Genomic DNA, 25409 nt, shown 5'->3' with positions numbered 1-25409 from the left:
GTTCTGAGATAATGGCCAGAACCAAGCAGACAGCGCGCAAATCGACCGGAGGGAAAGCTCCCCGCAAGCAGCTGGCTACCAAAGCGGCCCGCAAGAGCGCTCCAGCCACGGGCGGAGTGAAGAAGCCTCACCGTTACAGACCCGGCACTGTGGCTCTGAGGGAGATCCGCCGTTACCAGAAATCCACCGAGCTGCTCATCCGCAAACTGCCCTTCCAGCGCCTGGTGCGGGAGATCGCACAGGATTTCAAGACAGACCTGCGCTTCCAGAGCTCTGCCGTCATGGCCCTGCAGGAGGCCAGCGAGGCTTACCTGGTGGGGCTCTTTGAGGACACCAACCTGTGCGCCATCCACGCCAAGCGAGTCACCATCATGCCCAAAGACATCCAGCTGGCACGCCGCATCCGCGGGGAGCGAGCCTAAACTGACCCTGCCCGGAACTGAGTTCGGCATCAAATACCACAACGGCTCTTTTAAGAGCCACCAAATCGACAAAAGAAAGAGTTGTGATCTCTTGTTCATTCCAGCACATAAACGTCTTAGAAGGTTTTGACCTCTTATTTACTCAAAGCCGGGAGACACAAATACTTTTGTCTGCATCCGGCAGCTGGAGATTTCATGACGTGTCTGTTGTAAGATCGAGAGTAGCGATACCAATGTGCACAGCGCATTTTAATAGACCGGCGATCATTTTAGGACTGAACAAATGTTTGTGGTACATAAAGGGTAGAATGGTAAAAGTGCCTTTCCAATAGGGTCTGAGGGAATTAGAATGCATTTCATCTGATGAGCAACTAAATGCCAAAATCCAGTACACTTCATTCCAACATAAAACAATGATAACAGTATAATATTACAGTCTTTCAGACAGTAACCAGCCCTTTCACAGATAAAGTGGGTGGCTCTGAAAAGAGCCTTTGGGTTCACAGATTCAAGTCAGGCCGCTTCACTTGCCCTTCGTGCTCGGAGCGCTGGTTTTCTTGGGCAGCAGCACGGCCTGGATATTAGGCAGCACCCCGCCCTGAGCGATGGTCACCCCTCCCAACAGCTTGTTCAGCTCCTCGTCGTTGCGGACGGCCAGCTGCAGGTGTCTGGGGATGATACGGCTCTTCTTGTTGTCCCGGGCCGCGTTGCCGGCCAGCTCGAGGATTTCAGCTGTCAGATACTCGAGCACAGCAGCCAGATAGACCGGGGCTCCGGCACCCACCCGCTCAGCATAGTTCCCCTTTCTGAGGTGGCGGTGAACACGGCCGACCGGGAACTGCAATCCAGCCCGGGAGGAGCGAGACTTGGGTTTGGCCCGAGATTTACCACCGGTCTTCCCTCTTCCAGACATTGCAACAATCTCACAAACACTTTCACGAAGAATGCTGAGATCCGCCCACATTCCTCCTCCTTGTACCTTCTGGAGGAATGGTGTTGGGGACACTGCTGATTGGTCAGTCAGCACTCGGTGTCATTGTGCTGTACATGTAACCAATCAGAGAGCTGCTCAATTCACCAATCACAAGAATTGAGAGCGAAAAATCAGAGCGTGAATTTGTCAGCCTCCCAACGATATTTCACATTTGAAAAGCCCGCCAATATATTTGTAAAACAAGGGGCGGCTTCAATGTTGAATATTACATTTATAGGTCACATTGTTTTCCAGAAAACATTGTAAAAACTTTTAATTTTTTTTATTCCACATTTTGTCCCTGATTGTTCCAGATTCGCTTTTGTAATCCGCCATGTATTCTGCTTTATTCTTTTCTTTTTATGATACTGTCTGTAACCAGCGGCTGAAAGCCTCATTCACAGTATCCTGCAACCGGACACATTTCAGGTCAATTTTCATAATAATTCTACATCACTGATTATAGATTGATCCCTTTTCGTGGAGGACAAAAGAGGAGTAGAGATATTCTGTGTTATGTGCCAAAAAATCTATCTGCCGACATCCCTGACCTTCTGACTCCCTCTGTTACTGTCTCTTCAATTATTTCCATTTTGTTGGAACTGGCCTGTTACTTTTTCATTCTCTACCTATCATTCCACCGCACATCTATTTAGGCCCAGGCAGACTAGGTGGTCGGGTGGTTAACGCGATTGACAACTAAGTCATTGAGCTCTGCCTGCGTCACTTCAAATCGTTTGTCTGTGAAATGTTTCTTTTAGCTGGTTGTCACTGAAGAGCACCGACTTCAGATGTCTTTTTAAGAATGTGCTGGGTCTTTCATTCTGAGCAAGAACAAAGAACAGTACAGCACAGGAACAGGCCCTCCAAGCCTGCGCCGATCTTGATGCCTGCCTAAACTAAAACCTTCTGCACTTCCGGGGTCCATATCCCTCTATTCCCATCCTATTCATGTATTTAATTAAAAGCAAAATACTGCGGATGCTGGAAATCTGAAACAAAAACAAGAAATGCTGGATTCACTCAGCAGGTCTGGCAGCATCTGAGTTCCGAAGAAGGGTCACTGACCCGAAACGTTAACTCTGCTTCTCTTTCCACAGATGCTGCCAGACCTGCTGAGTGAATCCAGCATTTCTTGTTTTTGTTTCTATTCGTGTATTTGTCAAGTTGCCTCTTAAACGTCTCTGTGGTACCTGCTTCCACCACCTCCCCCGGCAACAAGTTCCAGGCACTCACCACCCTCTGTGTAAGGATCTTGCCTCGCACATCCCTTCTAAACTTTGCCCCTCTCACCTTAAACCTATGTCCCCAGGAAATTGACTCTTCCACCCTGGGGAAAAATCTTCTGATTATCCACTCTGTCCATGCCACTCATAACTTTGTAAACCTCAATCCTGTCGCCCCTCTACCTCCGTCGTTCCAGTGAAAACAATCCGAGTTTATCCAACCTCCACTCATAGCTAATGTCCTCCAGACCAGGCAACATCCTGGTAAACCTCTTCTGTACCCACTCCAAAGCCTCCACGTCCTACTGGGAGTGTGGCGACCAGAATTGCACGTGTGGCCTAACTAAAGTTCTGTACAGCTGCAGCGTGACTTGCCAATATTTATACTCTATGCCCCGAATGATGAAGGCAAGCATGCTATATGTCTTCTTGACTACCTGATCCACCTGCGTTGCCACTTTCAGTGACCTGTGGACCTGTACGCCCAGATCTCTCTGCCTGTCAATACTCCTAAGGGTTCTGCCACTTACTGGTTAATTCCCACCTGTATTAGATCTTCCAAAATGCATTACCTCACATTTGTCTGGATTAAACTCCATCTGCCACGATGGAATACGAGAAAGAACTTTATCTGCACTGAATGGTAATGACCTGGAACTCACTGACCACAAGGGTGGAAGAAGCTGAGGCAGTTAATGACGTCAAGAGGATATTGGGATGGCATCTGAAGGAAATAAACTTGCAGAGCGACAAGGATCGTGTGGGGAAATGAGTGTGACTGGATTCATCTATGGAGAGCTGGCATGGAGTCGATGGGCCCAATGGTTTCCTTCTGTGCTGGAAATATCTGTACGTTTACTATTTGTTTGAGACTGTAACATGATTATTTTAAAGGCTTTTTCAATATATAGTAGCCATAAAAAGAAACCACAGGTCCATTTTATGTGAGAACTGCATGGATGATGAGAATTTTATCAATTGCTCTGACATTTTTAGATAGTTTAATTCAAGTTCCAGAATTAAAGCCTGACATTCAACAGGGCAATAAAGATGGTCATTGTGATGGCCAGGAATCAAAACTAACTCAACTGCTTGGAAAGCAGCTTTGCTCACCAATATAACAAGATTGTTTCTGGAAACAGGCCCCTCAGGCTTCATTTGTGGAGCAACTACACACAATAGCCTTCTGACTAATCAAATATTTTGCAAGCATTTTAATCAGAACCGTTTAGTTGATGTCAATCAAAGCAAAATACTGTGGATGCTGGAAATCTGAAATAAAAACAGAATGTAATGTAAATACTCTGATGTAAGATCACAGACCTGAAACGTTAAAACAGTTCCTCTCTCCGCAGATATTGCTAGTCCTGATGGGTATATCCAGCACTTTGTTTTCATTACCACGTTTATGTTACCATTGAAGGATAGAATCATTGAATGGTTGCATCACAGAAAGAGGACATTCGGCCCATTCTGTCTGGGCCAGGTTTCTGCAGAGCAGCTGACCTAGTCCCACTCCCCGGCCTTTTCTCCATAGCTTGGTAATTTTGATTTACTCTTCATATCATTATCCAATTCTCTTTGGAAGGGCTCTATTGAATGTGTCTCCACCACACTCTGTTATTTCTCTCCAATTAAAATAGTGACAAATGAATGGTTCTCTCGTTGCACAACTCACTTTCGGCCAGAAGATGGCACCAGCCACAATCATTTGCTCCTTACGGTTTTTGTATGCACGTCTCTGTTGCGATGGACCTGTTGCTGCCTGGGGGAGCTTGCCAAGCCCACCATGTCGAAAGGGACAAAGGCAGTGAACAAGCACAACAGCTCCTTGTAGATCTCCACAATGTACAGAAATAAAGCACCAAGCACAACGGCTCTTTTAAGATCCACTGACAGCCTCTCTGAAATAATCGATTTGCTGAAGTGATTTCAATACCAACTGTTCAAATTTCAGCCAAGTTTACTTTGAGTTCTCAAACAAGCACGTTCACCAACCGGTTCAAACATTGTGTCACTTATTAATTCCCTGCCCTACAAACTAAATATCGTCCAATGATCGCCATTGTACCTGACTGTTTCTGGTACGGGAGTATTGATTTAGTCTGTATCTGTCAGTTTTTGGAGTATGATGTGGGGTTTGCACTGTACCTGTCATTCTGTGGTGTGTGAATGTTGGTTTTATTTTCTGGTATTTAAATATGTATTCTGTTCTGTACCTGTCAGTTTCTGGTATGTGTGTAGTTTTCACTTCGTGTTTGTCAGTTTCTGCTATGGGAGTATGGGATTTACTCGATATTTGTCTGCCACTGAAATGTGAGTGTGCGTTTGAACCTTTACTTCCTTTGTGCCTGACAGTATTGATCTTTACCTATCAGTCTCTGCAGTGTGTGTGGGGTTTGCTTCATGCTTCTCTGTTTCTGGTATGTTTGTATAATTTTACTCTGCTCTCACAGGTGAGTGTTGTTTTCTTGTCTATTTTGCTGTATCATTCAGGTTCTGGTATGCAAATGGAAGTTTCACTCTTTCTCTCTCAATCCCTAACCTGTAATTTGTCTGTATCTGATTGTGAGTGCAGGTTTTTTTCTGCTCCTGTCTGTTACAGGGAATGCAGAGTTTATAGAAAGGGAGAAACTTAAAACAATCATCACTAGGAAAAAATACTCAGCAAACCATTAGGATTGAAGGTAGACAAGTCCCCAGGTCATGATAGCCTTCATCCTAGGGTCTTAAAGGAAGTTGCAGCAAGATAGTGGATCCATTGGTTATAATATTTCAAAATTCCCTGGATGCAGGAAAGGTTCCAGTGGATTGGAAAAATGCCAATATAACGCCCTTCTTCAAAAAGGGAGGAAGGCAGAAAGTAGGAAACTATAAACCAGTTAGTTTCACATCCATCTGTATTGGGAAATTGTTAGAATCCATTATTAAGAATGTAATAACAGGTCAGTTGGAAAGTCAAAACGCAATACATCAGAGTCAGTATGGTTTTATGAAGGGTAAATCGTGTTTGACTAATTTGCTAGAGTTCTTCGAATATGTAACAAGCAAAGTGGATAATGGGGATCCTGTAGATGTAGTATATCTGGACTTCCAGAAAGCATTGGATAAGGTGCCGCACAAAAGAAAAGATCACATGTGGTTAGGGCCAATTTATGGGCTTGGATAGAGGATTGGCTAACCAACAGAAAACAGAGGTTCAGTATAAATGGGTCTTTTTCTGGTTGGCAAGATATAACTAGTGGGGTGTCACAGGGTTCGGTCCTTGTGACCCAGCTATTTACAATCTATATTAATGACTTGGATGCAGGGACAGAAGGCACAATAGGCAAATTTGCTGATGACATGAAAACAGGTTGGATAGTAAGTTGCAATAAAGAAATAAGAAATTTACAAATGGATATGGATAGGTGAAGTGAATGGGCCAAAATGTGGCAGATGGAGTTTAACGTGGATAAGTGTGAGGTTATCCATTTTGGTCAGAAGAATAGAAAGTCAAATTATAATCAAAATGGAGAGAAACTTCAGAGTGCTTTGGAACAGAGGCATGTTGGCGTTCTCGTGCGTGAATTGCAGAAAGCTAGTATGCAGATGCAGCAGGTATTAAGGAACCCAAATGGAATTTTGGCATTCATTGCGAAAGGAAAAGAGTATAGAAGTAGGGAAGTGTTGCTGCAACTGTACAAGGTATTAGTGAGACAGCACTTGGAGTATTAAGTACAGTTTTGGTCCTCTTACTTGAGGAGGGATGTAGTTGCATTGGAGGCAGTTCAGAAGAGGTTCACTGGACTGATTCCAGAGATGAGGGGTTTGTCTTATGAAGAGAGATTGAGCAGTTTAGGCCTTTGCTCTTTAGTGTTTAGAAGAATGAGGGGAAATCTAATTGAGGTATATAAGATGATTCAGGGGATTGACAAAGTAGACAGAGAGGATGTTTCCTCTTGTGAGACAATCCAGAACGAGAGGTCATAGTTTCAGAATAAGGGGTAGCAGATTTAAAACAGAGGTGAGGAGAAATTACTTCTCTGAGGGTCATGTGACTGTGGAATTCACTACCCCAGAGTGTGGTGGATGACGGGACGTTGAGTAAATTTAAGGAGAAGATGGTCAGATTTTCAATTAATAATGTGTTGAAGGTTTATGGAGAACGGGCAGGAAAGTGGAGTTGAGGCCGAAATGAGATCAGCCATGATTGTATTGAATGGTGGAGCAGGTTTGAGGGGCTGAATTGCCTACTCCTGCTCTTAGTTCTTATGTTCTTTTCTGTGAGAAACATCTTAGTCTGTTTTTTGCAGCCTCAGATATATCTGCGTGTAGCTTGAACTCTGTCCTTGTCAGTTTCTGGTCTGTGAGTCTATCATTGTGGGTTCAATCATTACCCAGAGCTCAGTTTAACTGGTGAAATTTACAGGCTTCTTTTTTTTTCTCTATTTATCAAAGATCTTTGCCATTGTTTCTGATTTGGAACTCATTTATCAGTTTAAAGGCTTGTGCTTTGGTTAACATAGTTCTCATTGAAAGAAAACTGAAGCTCAGCTATATGGGAGCTGCACATGGATGATGAGAGTATTTTGTCAATTTTATTTTTGAAATTACATTGACAATTAAGGTATCAATGCAGCTGGATGGTATTAGAATTGATACCTGAACTGCAGGAAGGAACCGAGGTCAACTGCTTGGAAGGCAGCTTTGGTCAGCATTAAACCACCATCACTCAATGAATTTGACACATGTAAATGTGTACTTTATTCAGTAACATTTATTATCTATTTTGTGATTATATCTGGTTCCAATTCATCATTTCAGGCTCCAGTACTCTGTGTGAGGTGGGATTAATGTGGTGTATGTCAGTTTCTGCTACTCCCTGTGAGTATGAATATACTTATGTACCAATCAGTCTCTCAAACTGAATATGTGTACGGATAAATTCATTTTTCATCAGTAACTGCCACTGACAGTGAGCCTGAGATTCATTCAATATCTCTGTCTCTGGTATTGTATGTGAATGTGTTGTTTATTCTGTGGCTCTCATTGTGCTTTTTATTCTCTACTACTCTATGTCAATGAAATTTGCCCTGTGTCCATCAGTTTCATGTACTGTAATTGAGTATGGGATGCATTATATAGCTGTCATTCTCTGATCTGCCAGACAGATTTTTGATCTACAATGGAATAAAGGGTTATGGGGGAAGCCAAGAAATTGAAGTTAAGACCACAATCAGATCAGCCATAATTTTAATGAATGGAAAGCAGGCAGGGGGGTCAAATGGCCTAGTCTTGCTCCTGTTTCTTATGTTATTTATTTCAGAGCCTAAGAACATAAGAAACAGGAGTAAGAGCATGCCATTCGGCCCCTCAAACCTGCCCCGCCATTCAATAAGATCATGGCTGATCTGCCTCAGACCTCAACTCCTCTTTCATGCCAGCTCCTCATAGCCCTCAACTCCCCAACATTTCAAAGGTCCATCTACCTCCTCTTTAAATACTTTTAGTAATCTCGCCTCCACAAACTCTCTGGGGTAGGGAATTCCAGACAGTCACTACATTCTGAGAGAAGAAATTCCTTTGCATCTCAGTTTTAAATGAGTGTCCCCTTATTCTGCAACTATGTCCCCCAGTTCGAAATTCCCCCATTAGCGGAAATATCTTCTCAGCATCTACCCTGTCAAGCCACCTCAGAATCTTATACGTTTCAATAAGGTCACCCCTCATTCTTCTATACTGTCATGAATAAAGGGCTAACCTGTGTAACCATTCTTGATAAGTCAACACCTTCATCTCAGGTATAAGCCGAGTGAATCGCTTTTGAACTGCCTCCAATGCTCGGATATCCTTTCTTAAATACGGGGATGAAAACTGTACACAGTACTCCATGTGCGGCCTCACCAACACCCTGCACAGTTGCAACAAGACTATCCCATTTTTAAACTCCAACCCCCTGGCAATAATGGCCAAAATTCCATTTGTCTTTTAAATTGCTTGCTGACCCGGAATCCTAACTTTTGTGTTTCAAGGACAAGAACCCAGATCCCTCTGTGCTGCACTTTTTTGGAGTCTCTCTCCATTTAAATAATCATCTGCCTTTTGATTCTTCCTACCAAAGTACATGACCTCACACTTTCCTACATTAAACTCCATCTGCCAAGGTTTTGCCCACTTACTCATCCTGTCCATATCCTTTGCAGATTCCTTACATCCTCATGACAGCATGTCTTCCCACCTATTTTTGGATCATCATCAAATGTGGATATATTACACTCTGCCCCTCCTCCAAGTCATTCATATAGATAGTAAATAATTGAGGGCCCAGGACTGATCCTAGTGGCACTCCACTAGTTAAATCTTTCCAACCTGAAAAAGACCCATTAATCCCGACTCTGTCTTCTGTGTGTCAACCAATCCTCAATCCATGTTAATACATTACCCACAATACCTCATGAGCTCCTGTCTTGTGCTATAATCGTTAATGTAGCTCTTTATCGAATGCCTTCTGGAAATCCAAATACACCACAGCATCCGGTACCAGTTTATCAACTCTGCTTGTTATATCATCAAAGAACTCCAGCAAATTTATCAAACATGATTTCCCTTTCACAAAACCATGTTGACTTGGTTTGATTGCATTAAGCTTTTCTAAATATCCTGCTATTTCTTCCTTCACAATGGACTCCAGCATTTTCCCAATGACAGATATTAGACTGACTGGCCTATCGTTTTCTGCTTTTTTGTCTCCCTCCCTTCGTGAACAGGGGCATCACATTAATGGTTTTCCAATCTGCTAGGACCCTCCTGGAATCCACTGAGATCTGGAATATTTTGACCAATGTTTCCATTACCTCTGCAGCCACTTGGTTTAAAACTCTAGGATGCAGGCCTCAGGTCCTGGCGACTTGTCTGCCTTTAGTCCCATTAGTTTGTCAAGTACTTTTTCCCTCGTGATAGAGACTGTAACAAGATCTTTCTTCCTATTAGGCCCTTGATTATCTGATATCTGTGGGAAGTTTATACTGTCCTCCACTGTGAAGACAGATGCAAAATATTGGTTTAAATTATCTGCCATTTCCCTCTTCCCTGTGATCAATTCTACAGTCACATCCTCCAAAGTCCCACACTCTCTTTAGCTACTCTCTTTTTATATACCCATAGAAGCTCTCGCTGTTTGTTTTTATATTTCTTGCCAATTTACTTTCATAATCAATTTTCTCCCTTTTTATTCGCTTTTTAGTCATCCGCTGTTGGTTCCTAAAAAAATTCCCAATTGTCCGGCCGACCACTAATCTTTGCCGCTTTGTATGCCTTAGTTTTTGATTGGATACTCTCCTTGACTGAATTTGTTAATCATGGGTGGTTCATCCTTCTCTTTTTGACTGGGATTAATTTTTTGCTCAGCATTATGAACTATCTGTTTAAATGCCTGCCACTGCTCATCCACTAACTTTCCCCTTACGCTATTTTCCCAGCCCGCTTTAGACAACTCTTTCTTCATACCACTGCAATTGCCTTTTTCAAGTTAAGGACACTGGTTTGAGACCCGAGTTGCTCGCCCTCAAACTGAATTTGAAATTATACCATGTTGTGATCACTACACACCAGAGGATTCTTAACTACAATATCTCTTATTAATACTACCTTATTACACATTGCTAGATCTAAAATACCCTGTTCCCGGGTAGGTTCTGCAATGTATTACTCTAAGTATCAGTCCCTGATGCATGCTACAAATTTATCTTCCATGTTACCTCTGCCAATCTGATTTGTCCAGTCAATATGTAGATTAAAATTACCCATAACAATTCTGCCACCCTTCTTACATGGCACCTTTATTTCCCGATTTATACTTTGTCCTACAGTGAGCCAACACGTAAGGGACCTATAGTCGAATCCCACCCGTGACTTCTTCCCCTTGCTATTCCTAATTTCCACCCAAACTGATTCTACATCATGATTTATTGCACCTATATCACCACTCACCACTGGACTGATACCTTCCTTTGATAACAAAGCTATCCTACCTGCTTCTTCTTTTTGTCTATTTTTCCAGAACGTTGAATATTGAGTTTCCAGTCTTGGTCACACTGCAACTACGTCTCTGTAACAGCTATCAAGTCACATTCAATTATTTCTATCTGTGCCATCAACTCATCTACCTTTTCCCAAATGTTGGGTGCATTCAGTTCAAGAGCCTTAAGCTTTGACTTTTTACCATTATTAGTCATTCTGGTTTTAATTTCTGCTGCACTCTTCTGCTAATATTTTCGACACCTCCCTGTCACACTTTGATTACCATATGTCTCTTCACTAGCCTGCACCAGTGCTTTCTCATTCCTTTTTGATTTTTTAAACTTCCCTTCAATTGAAACCTTCTCCCCACGAATTACTTTAAAGTCATATCTACAACCCTAGTTATACGATTCAACAGGACACTGGTCCCAGCATGGTTCAAATGAAGCCCATCCCAATGGAACAGCTCTCTCCTTCCCCAGTACTGGTGCCACTGCTGCATGAATTGGAACCCATTACTCACACACCAAACTTTGAGCCACACGTTTACCTCTCCAATCTTATTTACCCTATGCCAATTTGCACATGGCTCAGGTAGTAATCTGGAGAGTATTACCTTTGATGTTCTGTTGTTTAATTTAACCCCAAGCTGTTCCTTGTACCTCAGCAGAACCTCTTTCAAGTCCTACCTATAGCGTTGATATCTATATGGACCATGACAACTGGATCCTTCCCATCTCACTCCAAGTTCCTCTACAGTCCAGAAGAGATGTCCTTAATCTTGGCACCAGGTAGGCAGCACAGCCTTCAGGACTCCCTGTCTTTGCTGCAGAGAACGGTATCTATTCCCCAAACTATGCTATCCCCTATTACTAAACCTCCCACTTGAATGGCACTCAGAACCATGGTGCTGTGGTCAGTTTGCTCATCCTCCCTGCAGCCTGTGCCCTCGTCCACATGTGGAGCAACAACCTCATACCTCATGGATAAGGGCTGAGGATAAGGATAATGATCTGACTGTGGACCACATTCTGTACCTTTCAGTCTCTGATCCTGTGTGTGAATTTAGGCTTCATTATGAATTTGACAGTCTCTGGTACTGAATGTGTGTTTGGAATTCATTCTCTTTGTGTTTGTCTCTCGGGGAGTATGTACATGCGTGAGAAATTCTGTATCTGCCAGTATCTGTACTGTGCACACATGTTGGACTCATTCAATATATGTAAGTTACTGATACTGTGTCTGTATTTGTGATTCATTCTCGATCTCTGAAGCTCTTGTTCTCTGTTTGAGTGTAGGATTCATTCTGCACCTCGGTGCCTATGTACTGTATGTGAGTGTGGGATTCTGCTGTATTCATAGAAACATAGAAAATAGGAGCTGGAGAAGGCCCCCCAAAGGGCTTGCTTCACCATTTAAATAGGGATCATGGCTATTTGTCGAATTCAGTGCCCTGATTCCACATTCTCCCCATATCAGTTGATCCCTTTGACATTAAGAAATATATCTATTTCCTTCTTGAATATATCTAATGACTTGGCCTCCACTGCCTTCTGTGGTAGACAACTCCAGAGGTTCACCATCCTCTAAGTGAAGAAATTTCTCCTCATCTCAGTTCTAAATTGCATACCCCGTATCCTGAGACTGTGACCCCTGGTTCTGGACTCCCCAGCCATCGGGAACATCCTCCCTGCATTCAGCATGATTAGTCCTGTTAGAATTTGATAGGTTTCTATGAGATCCCCTCTCATTCTTCTAAACCAAAGTAAATGTAGGCCTACTTGACATCAATCCTGCCATCCCAGGAAACAAGGCGAGAACAAAATTCCTAAGATAAAGAGACCAAAACTACACACAATACAGCGGCACAGTGGTTAGCACCACAACCTCACAGCTTCAGCGACGTGGGTTTGGTTCTGGGTACTGCTTGTGCGGAGTTTGCAAGTTCTTCCTGTGACCATGTGGGTTTCCGCCGGGTGCTCTGATTTTCTCCCACAGCCAAAGACTTGCAGGTTGATAGGTAAATTGGCCATTGTAAATTGCCCCTAGTATAGGTTGGTGGTAGGGAAGGTGGGTAGAGGTAGGGAATATGGGATTAATGTAGGATTAGTATAAATAGGTGATTGTTGGTCGGATGGGGTTAATGTAGGATTAGTATAAAAATGGGTGGTTGTTGGTCAGCACAGACTCGGTTGCCCAAAGGGCCTGGTTCAGTGCTGTATCACTCTATGACTCTAAATACTCCAGATGAGTCTCACCAAGGCCTTGTATAACTGCAGTAAGACATCTGTGCTCCGATACTCAAATCCTCTTGCAATGAAGGCCAACATACCATTTTCCTTCCTAATTGCTTGCTGCACCTGAATGCTTGCTTTCAGCGACTGATGTACAAGGACACCCAGGTCTCGTTGCACCTCCCCCTTTCCCTATCTATCACTATTCAGATAATAATCTGCTTTACTGTTTTAAATCCAAAGTGGATAACTTCACTTTTATCCTATTTATATTTCATCTGCCACACAGTTGCCTACTCACCCAACTTGTCCAAATCACATTGGAGCCTTTTGCATCCTCCTCACAGCTCACAATCCCACACCGCCCCAAAACCCCACCCCCAGCTCTGTGTCATCTGCAAACCTGGAAATGTTACATTTACTTCCCTCACCCAAGTCTGTAAGAGATATTGTGAATAGCTGGGGCTCAAGCACAGTTTCCTGCAGTACCCCACTGGACCCTGCCTGCCACCCAGAAATATACCCATTTATTCCTACTCTGTTTCCTGTCTGTCAACTAATTCCCAATCCCTGCCAGTATATTACCCCCAATCCCATGTGCTTTAATTTTGCACACGAACCTCTTATGTGAGACCTTGTCAAAAGCCTTCTGAAAATCCAAATGCACCACATCCACTAGTTCTCCATTATCGAGTCTGTTAGTTACATCCTCAAAAAACTCCAGTGGATTTATTAAGCATGACTTCCCTTTCGTAAAACTATCACATCCTTTATAACAGACTCCAGCATTTTCCCCACCACTGTTGTAAGGTTCATTCGTCTGTAATTCCTTTTTTTCCTCTCCCTCCTTGTTTTAAATAGTGAGGTTACATTTTCCACCCTCCAATCTGTACGAACTGCTCCAGAGTCTACAGAATTTTGGAATATCCGGTACTTCATATGTATCTCAGGCATTGTGGTGACAACTCTTTGTTTCACACGTTAATGTATCAATATGTGTTTACTTGTGTTTAATTTAAAATATGGATTAACGATGTTCTATTGCTGTAGGTTTTATTCAATTCTTGTTTGTGAGTTGTAGCTTTTTATCCAATTTGTAGCTCTGCAAAAGCAATTGTGAATGACAATCTTTCAATTTTAGAGTATGACCTGATATGTAATGTCAAATTCCATCGGTTTGTAGTAAATGAACTAATCCTGTATGTTTTTGTCTGACCCTTAGTGACATGTTTACACTGGTGTGTAATTTGTAGCTCAGTTTATATTGTGGGGTACGTTATTGGGATTCATTCTGTAGCTTTCAATCAGGTACATTTTGTCTGTTCTGTTTAAGATTTGGTATTTGAATTGTAGCCAAGGTGACACAGTGTATTTAAATCTGATAATGTGTGTGTTTTTGGACTGTGATTCATGTCTCTACCAGTCAGTTGGAGAGAAATAGAAACAAATACTACCTCTATGCTCTGTTTGACTATTGGATTGATAATGTGTCTCTTTGGGATCAGTCTGGGTCTGACTACTTGTTTTGTTTGTTACAGTGGAAATGATGACCTGACCGTGTCACTGTACTTTGTGACTGATACTGTACCTAATATGTGTTGGAACGAGCTGGAGGTACTTTTCCATCTATTGATGAGTCATGACTTTCGTTCTGGTTCCTTCCGAGTGTTTGCCTGGCAGAAAAAAAAGGTAACTCTTACACTTGAAGAACAGGTGAGTGAGAAGACACAAAAGTGATCAATGTAATATTTTCAATAATAATCATTGAGCAATCACAAAAGGAAAGTTCACACATAAGCAGTGTCAGTGTCTGAGTCCACTGCAGTACTGCAGCACTCTGCTTCTGTTTCCCAGGTATTTGGAGCAGTTTTACAGCAGTTTTGTGACATTCAGAAACAACCCATGCCCTGCACTGCTCAATGACACGGACGACTCAATGGAGAAGTGACATTTGCACAAGCCAGAGTTCTATTTCCATGTCCAATTATTCAATGGACAAGAAGTAATAACTGTTTAAAAAAGTGTCCTTAATCTCCTCTCCTGATCCTGCAATAGACAGTCTTTGAAAATCTGCCGTGTCTAAATTATTCAGCCATTTTTTTCCCGCCATTCATAAAGATATACAGTACCTAAACAGGCCCTTCAGCCCATCGAGTCCTTCCTGACCATCAACCACCCATTTATACCATTCCTTTATTAATCCCATTTTTCCCTATCAAGTCCCCACTATTCTCCGACAACATACCTACACCAGGGGCATTTTTTTTTTTGTAATGGCTAATTTACCAATCAACTTGCAAGTCTTTGGCATGTGGAAGGAAACTAGAGCACCCAGTGGAAACCCATGCAGTCACAGGGAAAAGTTGCAAAATCCACACAAGCAGTACGAAGAACCGGACCAATGTCACTGGAGCTGTGAGGTTGCGGTGCTAGTCACTGGGCCACTCTGCCACCCAATTCACTATCCAACAACAACAAACAGTGAGATATTGAATCCGAACCAGGAATATTCATTACAGTTTGGAGAGAGAAATCAGCAATGATTTTTAAAAGGGAGTTCATCATATTCTGTCTCTCTCTCCCTGTCCAGACACTGCCCGAGAAAGACCTCTCCCTTTCCCCTGGCTCACTCCATGTTCCGGGACCAGTTCCTGCTTCACAGTGCATATTACAAACAGTCCCCCAGTCCTGCTGAATTAGCAGAAGTAGACCATTCAGCCGCTCGAGCTTGCTCCGCTATTCAATTTGTTCATGGCTGATCAATTTCTGAGTTGAATTCCACACTCCCATCTATGCCTGATAATCTTTGATTCCCTTGCCTAACAAGAATCTATCTACCCCTGCCTTAAAAATATTCAATTACCCCACCTCCACCACCTTCTGAGGCAGAGAATTCCAAAGTTGCACAACCCTCGGAGAGAAAAAAATCTCATCTCTGTCCTAAAATGGTGACCCCTAATTCTAAAACAGCACCCCCGAGTTCTGAACTCATCCACAAGAGGAAACATCCTTTCCCCATCCACTTGTCAAGACCATTCAGGATGTTATACACTTCAATCAAGTCTCCCCTCACTCTTCTAAACTCCAGTGAAGAAAAGCCCAGTCTGTCCAACCTTTCCTCATAAGACAACCCACTCATTCCAGGTATCAATCTAATAAACCTCCTGTGAAACGCCTCCAACACATTTACTTCCTTCCTGAAATATGGAGACTAAAACTGCACGCAGTATTCAAGATGTGGTCACACCAATGCCCTGTATAACTGAAGCATAACATTCTTCCATTTATTTTCAATTCCTCTCATGATAAAGGATAGTATTCCATTTTCCTTCTTGATGACTTGCTGTACCTGCATACTAACTTTTCATGACTCATGCACCAGAACACCTAGATCCCTCTGCACCTCGGAATTATGCAGTTGTTCTCCATTTAAGTAATACTTTGTTTTTTGAATCTTCCAGACAAAGTGAACAACTTCACATTTTTTCACATTACACTTCATCTGCCAGATTTCTGACCACTCACTCAACCATCTATAAAGGTCTGCAACCTCCTTCTGTCCTCTTCACAACACACTTTCCTACCGATCTGTGTGTCATCTGCAAATCTAACTGCCATGCCATTGCTCCCCTCATCTAGGTCATGGATATAAATTGTAAAAAGTTGTGGGCCCAGCACAGACCCCTGTGTTACTCCACTTATCACATCCTCCCGATCAGAATGTTTTCTGTCAGCCAGCCAATCTTCTATCCATGCTAATTAAGTTACCCACTACACCATGAACTCCTGCTTTGCACAATAACCTTTCATGTGACACCTTGACAAAGGCCTTCTTGAAAACCAAATACTGTATGTCAATGGGCTCTCCTTTATCCCCAGTGCATTTTCCTCCTTGAAAGAACTCTAATACTTTGGTTAACCTGATTTCCCTTTCACATCGCCATGCTGAACATTTCCAATGACCTTGTGTTTTTCTAAAGGCCCAGCTATAGCCTCCTGAATGATCAATTCTAATGCCTTCCCTGAATCCGGGGTCAAGCTAACTGGCCTTTAGTTACCCAATTTCTGCCACCACACCTTCTTGAATAGAGGGGTTATATTTGCTACTTTCCAGTCTGATGGAACCTTTCTAGAATCTCGCATATCTTGAAAAAATAACGAGTCAACTATTTCAGCAGCCATAACTTTAAGGACCCGAGGATGAATCCCATCAGGACCCAGAGACTTGTCAGCCAGCAGCTCCATCAGTTTACTCAGTACCACTTCCCTGGTGATTGTAACTTCACCAACTTCCTCTCTTCCTTCCACCTCCTGATTTACTGCTATTACTGAAATATTTTGTGTATCCTCTAGTGAAGACAGAAGCCAAATAATTGTTCATTTCAACCACCATTTCCTTATTATCTACTATTAACTCCCCATTCTCATTCTCTGAAGGACCAACACTCACTTTACTTACACTTTTCCTTTTTAAATACCTATGGAAACTCTTGCTATCTGTTTTTACATTTCTAGCTAGTTTGCTGTCATAATCTAATTTATTTTCCCCTGATTAATCTTTCAGTCATTCTCTGCATTCATTACATTCTAACCAATCATCTGACCTGCCCCTCACCTTTGCACAATTATATGCTTTTTCCTTAAGGTTGAGGCTATCCTTAACTTCTTTAGTGAACAATGGATGGTGGGTCCTCCCCTTAGAATTTTACTTTACTGTAGGAATATACTTCCTTTGAGCATTCAGAAATATAGCCTTCAATGTCTGCTACTGCTTCTCTGTTGATTTATCTCCTAGCCTAGTAACCCAGTTCAATTCAGCCAGCTCAGCTTTCATGCCCACCTAGTTGTCCTTATTTAAGTTTAAAATACTCGTCTTAGACCCACTCCTCTCAATTTCAAACTGGATGCAAAATTCAGTCATATTGTGGTTGCTGTTACCTCGAGGTGCCTTTACTCTGAGGTCATTAATTAATCCTGTCAAATTACACAATACCAAATCTAATATAACCTGGTTCTAGAATGTACTGCTCAAAGAAACTATCTCAAAAGCATTCTATGAACTCTTCGCCCAGGCTCCTATAACCAATCTCATTTTTCCAGTTTATATGTTGAATAAAATCCCCATTATTATTTCCATCCCTTTATCACAAGCACCCAAAATTTGTTCATGTATACTTCACCCTACATTGTCATTATTGCTCGGTGGCCTGTACACAACTCCCACTAGTGACTTCTTTCCCTGACTATTCCTCATCGTCACCCAAACCGATTCTACATCGAGATCTCCTGAACCAAGGTCATCTCTAACTATTGTACCAACGCCATCCTTGATTAACAGTGCAGCCCCATCACCTTTATCTAACTTCCTATTCTTCTTGAATGCTGTATACCCCTCAATATTCAGGACCCAACCATTGTTATCTTGCAACCAAGTCTCTGTAATGGCTATTATATCATATTGATTTACTTCAATGTGCACTATCTGTTCCTCTACCTTGTTATGAATGCTATGTGCATTCACATACAGAGCCTTATACTTTTGTTATCTTTGTAACCCCTCGTGTTGACTGTTGCTGTGTTCTTCGGTTTTTTTCTCTCTGTCCCTTCCGCCATTCACTGGTCTTCATTTCCCACATTACTATTCTGCTCTCTTACCTTGACTCTACACCTTGATTTGTTGCACCTACCCAAGATTGATCCCTCTACCCCTTTGTTTCATTCAAAGCCCTCTCTACTTCCCTAGTTATGCAGTTTGCCAGAACACTGGTCCCAGCATGTTTACGTCTCAATTCCCTAGTCTACAATTTATCTCTGTCAGTTTCTGATTTTGAGTGTGAGTATATCTGTACCTGTTTTATGTGAGAACTGTCTTATTCTGTATCTTTCAGATTTTGCTGAGTCTGTGTGTCTGGCTTGTACTTTGTCCCCATGAGTTCAGAATATGTGAGTGTGGATTTGACCGTTAATATTCCATTCTTGGGAATATGAGTGGGGGTTCACACTTCATCTTTGAGTGTCCAGTTAGGCCAATTTAAGGTTTAACCTGTGCCCTTAAATTTCTAATGTGTTGCTGTGGTTTTTATCCTGTCGCTGTCAATATCTGTTGCAAGAGTAAGGGGTACATTCTGGTTTTTGATTGTGGATTTTTCACCACATCTCTACATTGTCTCGGATGTGAATGTGATTTTTAATCTCTACATGCCAGTTTCTGACATATGGCTCTGAGGTTTAATTTGTACATGTCATTCTCTGGTATGTGACTGCCAATTTTATTCTGAACCTCTCAGTTTCTTTTACCTGTGTGCGAGTTTTAGTCGGTATCTGTCAGTATCTGGTATATGAATCTTCTTCCTTATGCGTATGTTTTGCTCTGTATTTGTCAGTGTCTGAAGTGCCAATTGTCAGGTTTTCTTTGTACCTGTCACTCTCTGTTATGCATCACAGACTTTCCCTCTCTAACTGTAAATTTCTTACAATTCACTATGGATTTCACTCTGTGTCTGTCAGTCTCTGGTAGTTAAGTGTGGTTTTTATACTTCATCTCCTAATTTCTGATATGTGAATGGAGATTTTAATCTGTACCTTTTGGCTTCTAGTGTGTGAGTCTGTGTTTCAACCTGTATCTACCAGTTTCTCACATGTGAGGGAGGCATTTATTCTGTACCAGTTACTTTCTGAAATGTGTGAAGATTTCAATCTTTTCCTGTCAGTTTCTGGTATGTGAATGTGGGTTTATTCTGGATCTTTCAATCTTTGGAATTTGAGTACATTCTTTATCCTATACCTTTTTGCTTCTGTTAAGTGAATGAAGGATTAGATCTGTCCCTGTCCATTGATAGTAAATGAATATCTGTTTTAGTCTATACCTGGCAGTTTATGGTAAAGTAAGGTGGTTTATTTCTCGACCTGCCAGATTCTGATGTGTGACTGTTGTTTTATTCTGCACCTGTTATTTTCTGTGATATGAATCTGGTTTTTGATCTGTACCTGTCAGTTGCTGTTACTTGACAGAGTTTCACTTTGCACCTGTTGGTTTCTGGTATGGGAGTCTCAGTTTTAATTTGTAACTGTAAAGTTAAGGTATGACAGTGTGGGTTTATTCTGTATCTTTCAAACTCTAGTGTGTGATATGGGTTTTTTTTTCTCTGAATCTTTCGATTTCTGGTCTGTAGGTTTGTGTTGTTATCTGTGTCTTACAGTTCCTTATAGGTGTCTGTGTGCTCATTTCCTTTTTCTGCAGCAATCAACGTCTGCTATGTGAGTATGTGTAATGTGTGAAGACCAAGGCAAAATATTGGTATAAATTATTTGCCATTTCCCTGTTCCCCATTATCAGTTCTCCAGTTGCATCCTCTGAGGTCCCCTCACTCACTTTAGCTACTATCGTTCTTTTTATATACCCGGAGAAGCTCTCGCTGTTTGTTTATATATTTCTTGCCAATTTACTGTCAGAATCAATGTTCCCCCTCTTTATTCACTTTTTAGTAATCCGTTGCTGATTCCTAAAATATTCCCAATCCCCTGGCCCACCACTAGTTTTTGCCTCTTGGTATGCCTTCGTTTTTGATTGGATATTCTCCTTGGCAGCATTTATTAACCACAGATGGTTCATCCTTCTCTTTTTGACTGGGATAAATTTTTGCTCAGCATTATGAAATATCTGTTGAAATGTCTGCCACTGCTCATCCACTGACCTTCCCCTTAGTCCATTTTCCCAGCCCACTTTAGACAACTCTTTCTTCATACCACAGCAATTACCCTTGTTTAAGTTGAGGACACTGGTTTGAGACCCGAGTTGCTCGCCTCAAACTGAATTTGAAATTCTACCATGTTGTGATTGCTACCCCATAGAGGATCCTTAACTACAATATCTCTTGTTAATCCTATCACATTACACATTACTAGATCCAAAATAGCCTGTTCCTGGGTATGTTCTGCAATGTATTGATCGAAGTAACAGTCCCTGATGTACTCTACAAATTCACCTTCCATGTTACCTCTGCCAATCTGATTTGTCCAGTCAATATGCAGATTAAAATCATTCGTGACTATTGTAGCACCCTTCTTACACGGCTCCATTATTTCCTGATTTATACTTTGTCCTTCTGTGAGACAGCTCTTCGGGATGACTCCCACCCGTGACTTCTTCCATTTGCTATTCCTTATTTCCACCCAAACCGATTCCACATCATGATCTATTGCACCTAATTCACTACTCAACACCGCACTGATACCTTCCTTTATTAACAAAGTTACCCCACCTCCTTTTCCTTTTTGCCTATTTTTCCAGAACATTGTATACCCTTGAATATTGAGTTTCCAGTCTTGGTCACCCTGCAACTGCGTCTCTGTAATAGCTATCAAGTCACATTCATTTATTTCTATTTGTGCCGCCAACTGATCTATCTTGTTACAAATGCTGTGTTCATTCAGATAAAGAGGCTTTGACTTTTTATCATTATTATTCATTCTGGTTCTAATTTCTGCTGAACTCTGCTGCTTATATTAGCTGCACCTTCCTGTCATACTTTGACTACCATTTGCCTCTTCACTACTCTGTACCTTTGTTCTCTCGTTCCTTTTTGATTTTTTAAACTTCCCTTCAATTGAACGCCACCCCCCACCCCACATTAATAAATTTAACGCCCTATCTACAACCTAGTTATATGATTCGCCAGGACATTGGTCCCAGCATGGTCCAAATGAAGCCTGTCCCAGTGGAACAGCTCTCTCCTTTCCCAGTACTGGTGCCAGTGCCCCAGGAATTGGAACCTGTTTCTCCCACACCAATCTTTGAGCCATACGTTTACCTCTATAATCTGATTTACCCTACACCAATTTGCACGTTGCTCTGGTAGCATTCTGGAGAGTATTACCTTTCTGGTTCTGCTTTTTAATTTAGCCCCGAGCTGCTCATAGGCCCTGAGCAGAACCGGATTCCTTGTTCTACCTATGTGGACCAAGACAGCTGGATCCTTCCCCTCCCACACAAGTTACTCTCCCGTCAAGAAGAGATGTCATTAATCTTGGCACCAGGTCGGCAACACAGCCTTTGGGACTCCCTGTTATTGATGCAGAGAATGGAATCTATTCCCCTAAATCTGCAATCCCCGATTACTCATCCCCCCACTTGAATAGCGCTCTGAACCACGGTGCTGTGGACAGTTGGCTCATCCTCCCTGCAGCCTGTGCCCTCGTCCACACAGGGAGCAAGAAGCTCATACCTATTGGATAAGGGTTAAGGATATGTATACGAATGTGGGCCACATTCAGGACTTTCAGTCTCTGGTCCTGTGTGTGAATGTCGGGTTTATTCTGAATTTGACAGTCTCTGGTACTGAATGTGTGTTTGGAATGCATTCCTGATGTTTCTGTCTATGGGGGAGTATGTAAGTGTGGCAGACATTCTGTATCTGCCAGTATCTCTACTGTGCACACAGGATAGACACATTCAATATATGTAAGTTACTGATACTGTGTCTGTATACGTGATTCATTCTTGATCTGTGAGGCTCTGGCACCCTGTTTGACTGGAGGATTCACTCTGCATCTATGTGCCTTTGTGCTGTATGTGAGTTGAGATTCTGCTGTATTCAGGACTTAAGGTGTATCGCAGGCACTGTGTTGGCAACGCTTTGTTTAACTCATTAATGTATCAATATGTGTTTAGTTGTGTTTAATTTAAAATAAGGATTAACAATATTTTATTGCTGTAGGTTTTATTCAATTCTTGTTTGTGAGTTGCAGCTGGATATCCAATTTGTAGCTCTGCAAAAGCAATTATGAATGACGATCTTTCAAATTTAGAGCATGACTTGATTTGGTGCGGCACAGTGGCGCAGTGGTTAGCACCGCAGCCTCACAGCTCCAGCGACCCGGGTTCAATTCTGGGTACTGCCTGTGTGGAGTTTGCAAGTTCTCCCTGTGTCTGTGTGGGTTTCCTCCGGGTGCTCCGGTTTCCTCCCACATGCCAAAGACTTGCTGGTTGCCAGGTTAATTGGTCTTTATAAATTGCCCCTAGTATAGGTAGGTGGTAGGGAAATATAGGGACAGGTGGGGATGTGGTAGTAATGTAGGATTAGTAAAAAATGGGTGGTTGATGGTCGGCACAGACTCGATGGGCCGAAGGGCCTGTTTCAGTGCTGCATCTCCAACTAACTAACTATGTAATGTCAAATTCCATCGGTTTGTAGAGAATGAATTAATCGTGTATGTTGTTGTCTGATCCTTAGTGACATGTTTGGACTGCTGTGTAATTTGTAGCTCAGTTTATATTGTGGGGTATGTTATTGGGATTCATTCTGTCGCTTTCAATCAGGTACATTTTGTCTGTTCTGTTTAAGATTTGATATTTGAATTGTAGCCAAGGTGACACAGTGTATTCAAATCTGATAATGTGTATGTTTTTGGACTGTGATTGATGTATCTACCAATCAGTTGGAGAGAAATCGAAACAACTCCTATCTCTACTGCTCTATTTGACTATTGGATTGATAATGTGTCTCTCGACCTTGGAATCAGTCTGGGTCTGACTACTTATTTTGTTCGTTACAGTGGAAATGACGACCTGACCATGTCAGTGTGCTTTGTGAGTGATACTGTACCTAATGTGTATTGGAACGAGCTGGATGCACGTTTTCTTCTGTCGAGGAATCACGACTTTCATTCTAGTTCCTTCAAGTGTTTGCCTGCAGGAAAAGAAAGGCAACTCTTATACTTGAATAACAGCTGAGTGAGAAGACAGAAAAGTGATCAAAGTAATCTTTTCAATAATAATCATTCTGAACAATCACAAAAGGAAAGTTAACAACACAAGTAGTGTCAGTGCCTGAGTCCACTGCAGTACTACAGAACTCTGCTTCTACTTGCCAGGTATTTGGAGCGGTTTTATAACAATTTTGTGACATTCAGAAACAACCCAAGCCCCGCACTGCTCCATGAATTGGAATACCCGATCGAGGAGCGACATTTGCGTAAGCCAGATTTCTATTTCCATGTCCCATTGTTCAACGGACAACAAGTAAGCACTGTTTAAAAAAGTGTCTTTAATCTTCTCACCTGGTCCTTTCAAATCTGCCGCATCTTTATTGTTCAGACATTTTTTTCTGCTATTCACTATCCAATAACAATAAATAGTGAGATACTGGATCTGAACCAGGAACATTCATTACTGAAGAAGGGTCACTGACCTGAAACGTTAACTCTGCTTCTCTCTCCACAGATACAGCCAGACCTGCTGAGTATTTACAACATTTCTTGTTTTTATTTCAGATTTCCAGCATCCGCAGTATTTTGCTTTTTATTATAACATTCATTACTGTTTGGAGAGAGAAATCAGCAATGATTTTCAATAGTGAGTTCATCATATTCTGTCTCTCTCTCCCTGTCCAGACACTGCCTGAGAAAGACCTCTCCCTTCCCCCCCCCCCCCCAGCTCACTCCATGTTCCAGGACCAGTTCCTGCTCCACAATGTACATTACAAACTGTCCCCCACTCCCGCTGAATGTACCCGGTAATCAATGCTAATCTATCAGCACATCGGCAGACACGGGCCCAAATCTGTTGTACTGCTGTGAGCAGATACTGTTTGTTCACTTACCCCAGGCTTGTAATGTCTCCATTTGCAGCTGATTTAAACAATCGTCCGCTCACTCAGTGAATGACGCTCAGAGACAGTGCTGGGGGAAGGGGTGCGCATGCGCCCTTCTCATTTTGACCTCCAGTTGGACTGGCCTATATCGCGCGTGCGCAGATCTCTGCAGCAATTCAACATTCAAAATTCAATGGGAACTTTCCCCATTTCACATTCATCAATGTCCGATTTGAAAAGCCGAACATGGGGTTAGGGTGGAGGGAGGGAGGGAGGGGAGGTGTGGGGCAACATGGAACATATAAAACTGGCAGCTAGTCCAATGTAGATGTTCAAATTGTGATCTGTCTCTGCAGGGTGTTTGTTATTATTGAGCCTCTCCTCTCAAAACAATCGGACAGAAACATGGGAAGACTGAGGGATCCGGTGTGTTTGCTGGGACTTTGCAGAGTTAATTTCAGCCAGTAAAATGTTGTTTTACCCGGGTAAAACCCGAGGTCAATGAGAGTAATGTCGGAGGGCGCTCTTCATCATTTTATTCTAAACAAGAGACACAGGCACGGAAGTACCGCGATTGCACCGGACACACAATTACAGTGACAATAGAGTTCCAGCTCCCAGTTGTTAAATGTACTCATGTACACAGTCTTTGCTGTGATTCTCAGGGGTTAGTTCCCGATGCCTCGCTCTGTATCCCTTAAACACTCTGAGCCAGGAGATCCTCGCAGTCCCTGTTGTAATATTGTTTGGAAGGCAGATATACTCAGCACTATACCAGCATCGCTGGCACATATGTGGGTCGTCATTTATACAGTATACACACCAGAGGTCTTTCGAACTGAACTGTAATTGATGAAATGCTTCACAACCATTTCAACCTGCACCTTCACGTTCCCATGAGAGGATAGAACCATGGAATGGTTACATCATCTCCGAGAAACCGACAAAATTCTAACAGGACT

General features: G+C 42.2%; 1 protein-coding gene and 1 long non-coding RNA gene across 3 annotated transcripts; both read right to left on the bottom strand.

Moving 5' to 3' along the window:
* Positions 1-942: 942 nt before the first annotated feature.
* Positions 943-1335, bottom strand: LOC137356139 (histone H2A-like). Its single transcript, XM_068021944.1, has one exon. It carries the CDS (start codon positions 1333-1335, stop codon positions 946-948), a length of 390 nt encoding a protein of 129 aa, XP_067878045.1. The 3' UTR covers positions 943-945.
* A 2273-nt stretch (positions 1336-3608) lies between these two features.
* LOC137356376 (uncharacterized) lies at positions 3609-24534 on the bottom strand. 2 transcript variants are annotated; one of them, XR_010971039.1, is made up of 5 exons: positions 24457-24516; positions 24046-24173; positions 23461-23544; positions 14445-14529; positions 3609-3893 (listed from the first exon to the last, which is right to left on the bottom strand). It is a non-coding gene; the product is annotated as an uncharacterized lncRNA (long non-coding RNA). The 2 variants fall into 2 exon arrangements; XR_010971040.1 differs by lacking the exon at positions 24046-24173 and having other exon boundaries at positions 24457-24534.
* Positions 24535-25409: the final 875 nt, after the last annotated feature.

The sequence above is a fragment of the Heterodontus francisci genome, chromosome 45, assembly GCF_036365525.1.
Source record: "Heterodontus francisci isolate sHetFra1 chromosome 45, sHetFra1.hap1, whole genome shotgun sequence".
NCBI lineage: Eukaryota > Metazoa > Chordata > Chondrichthyes > Heterodontiformes > Heterodontidae > Heterodontus > Heterodontus francisci.
Note: the sequence above shows the minus strand (reverse complement) of the source record. Positions and strands in the feature narration are given on the sequence as shown.

What these genes read in the sequence shown, in the direction of transcription:
- LOC137356139 (XM_068021944.1), bottom strand. Translation starts at nt 1,335, where the DNA reads ATGTCTGGAAGAGGGAAGACCGGTGGTAAATCTCGGGCCAAACCCAAG.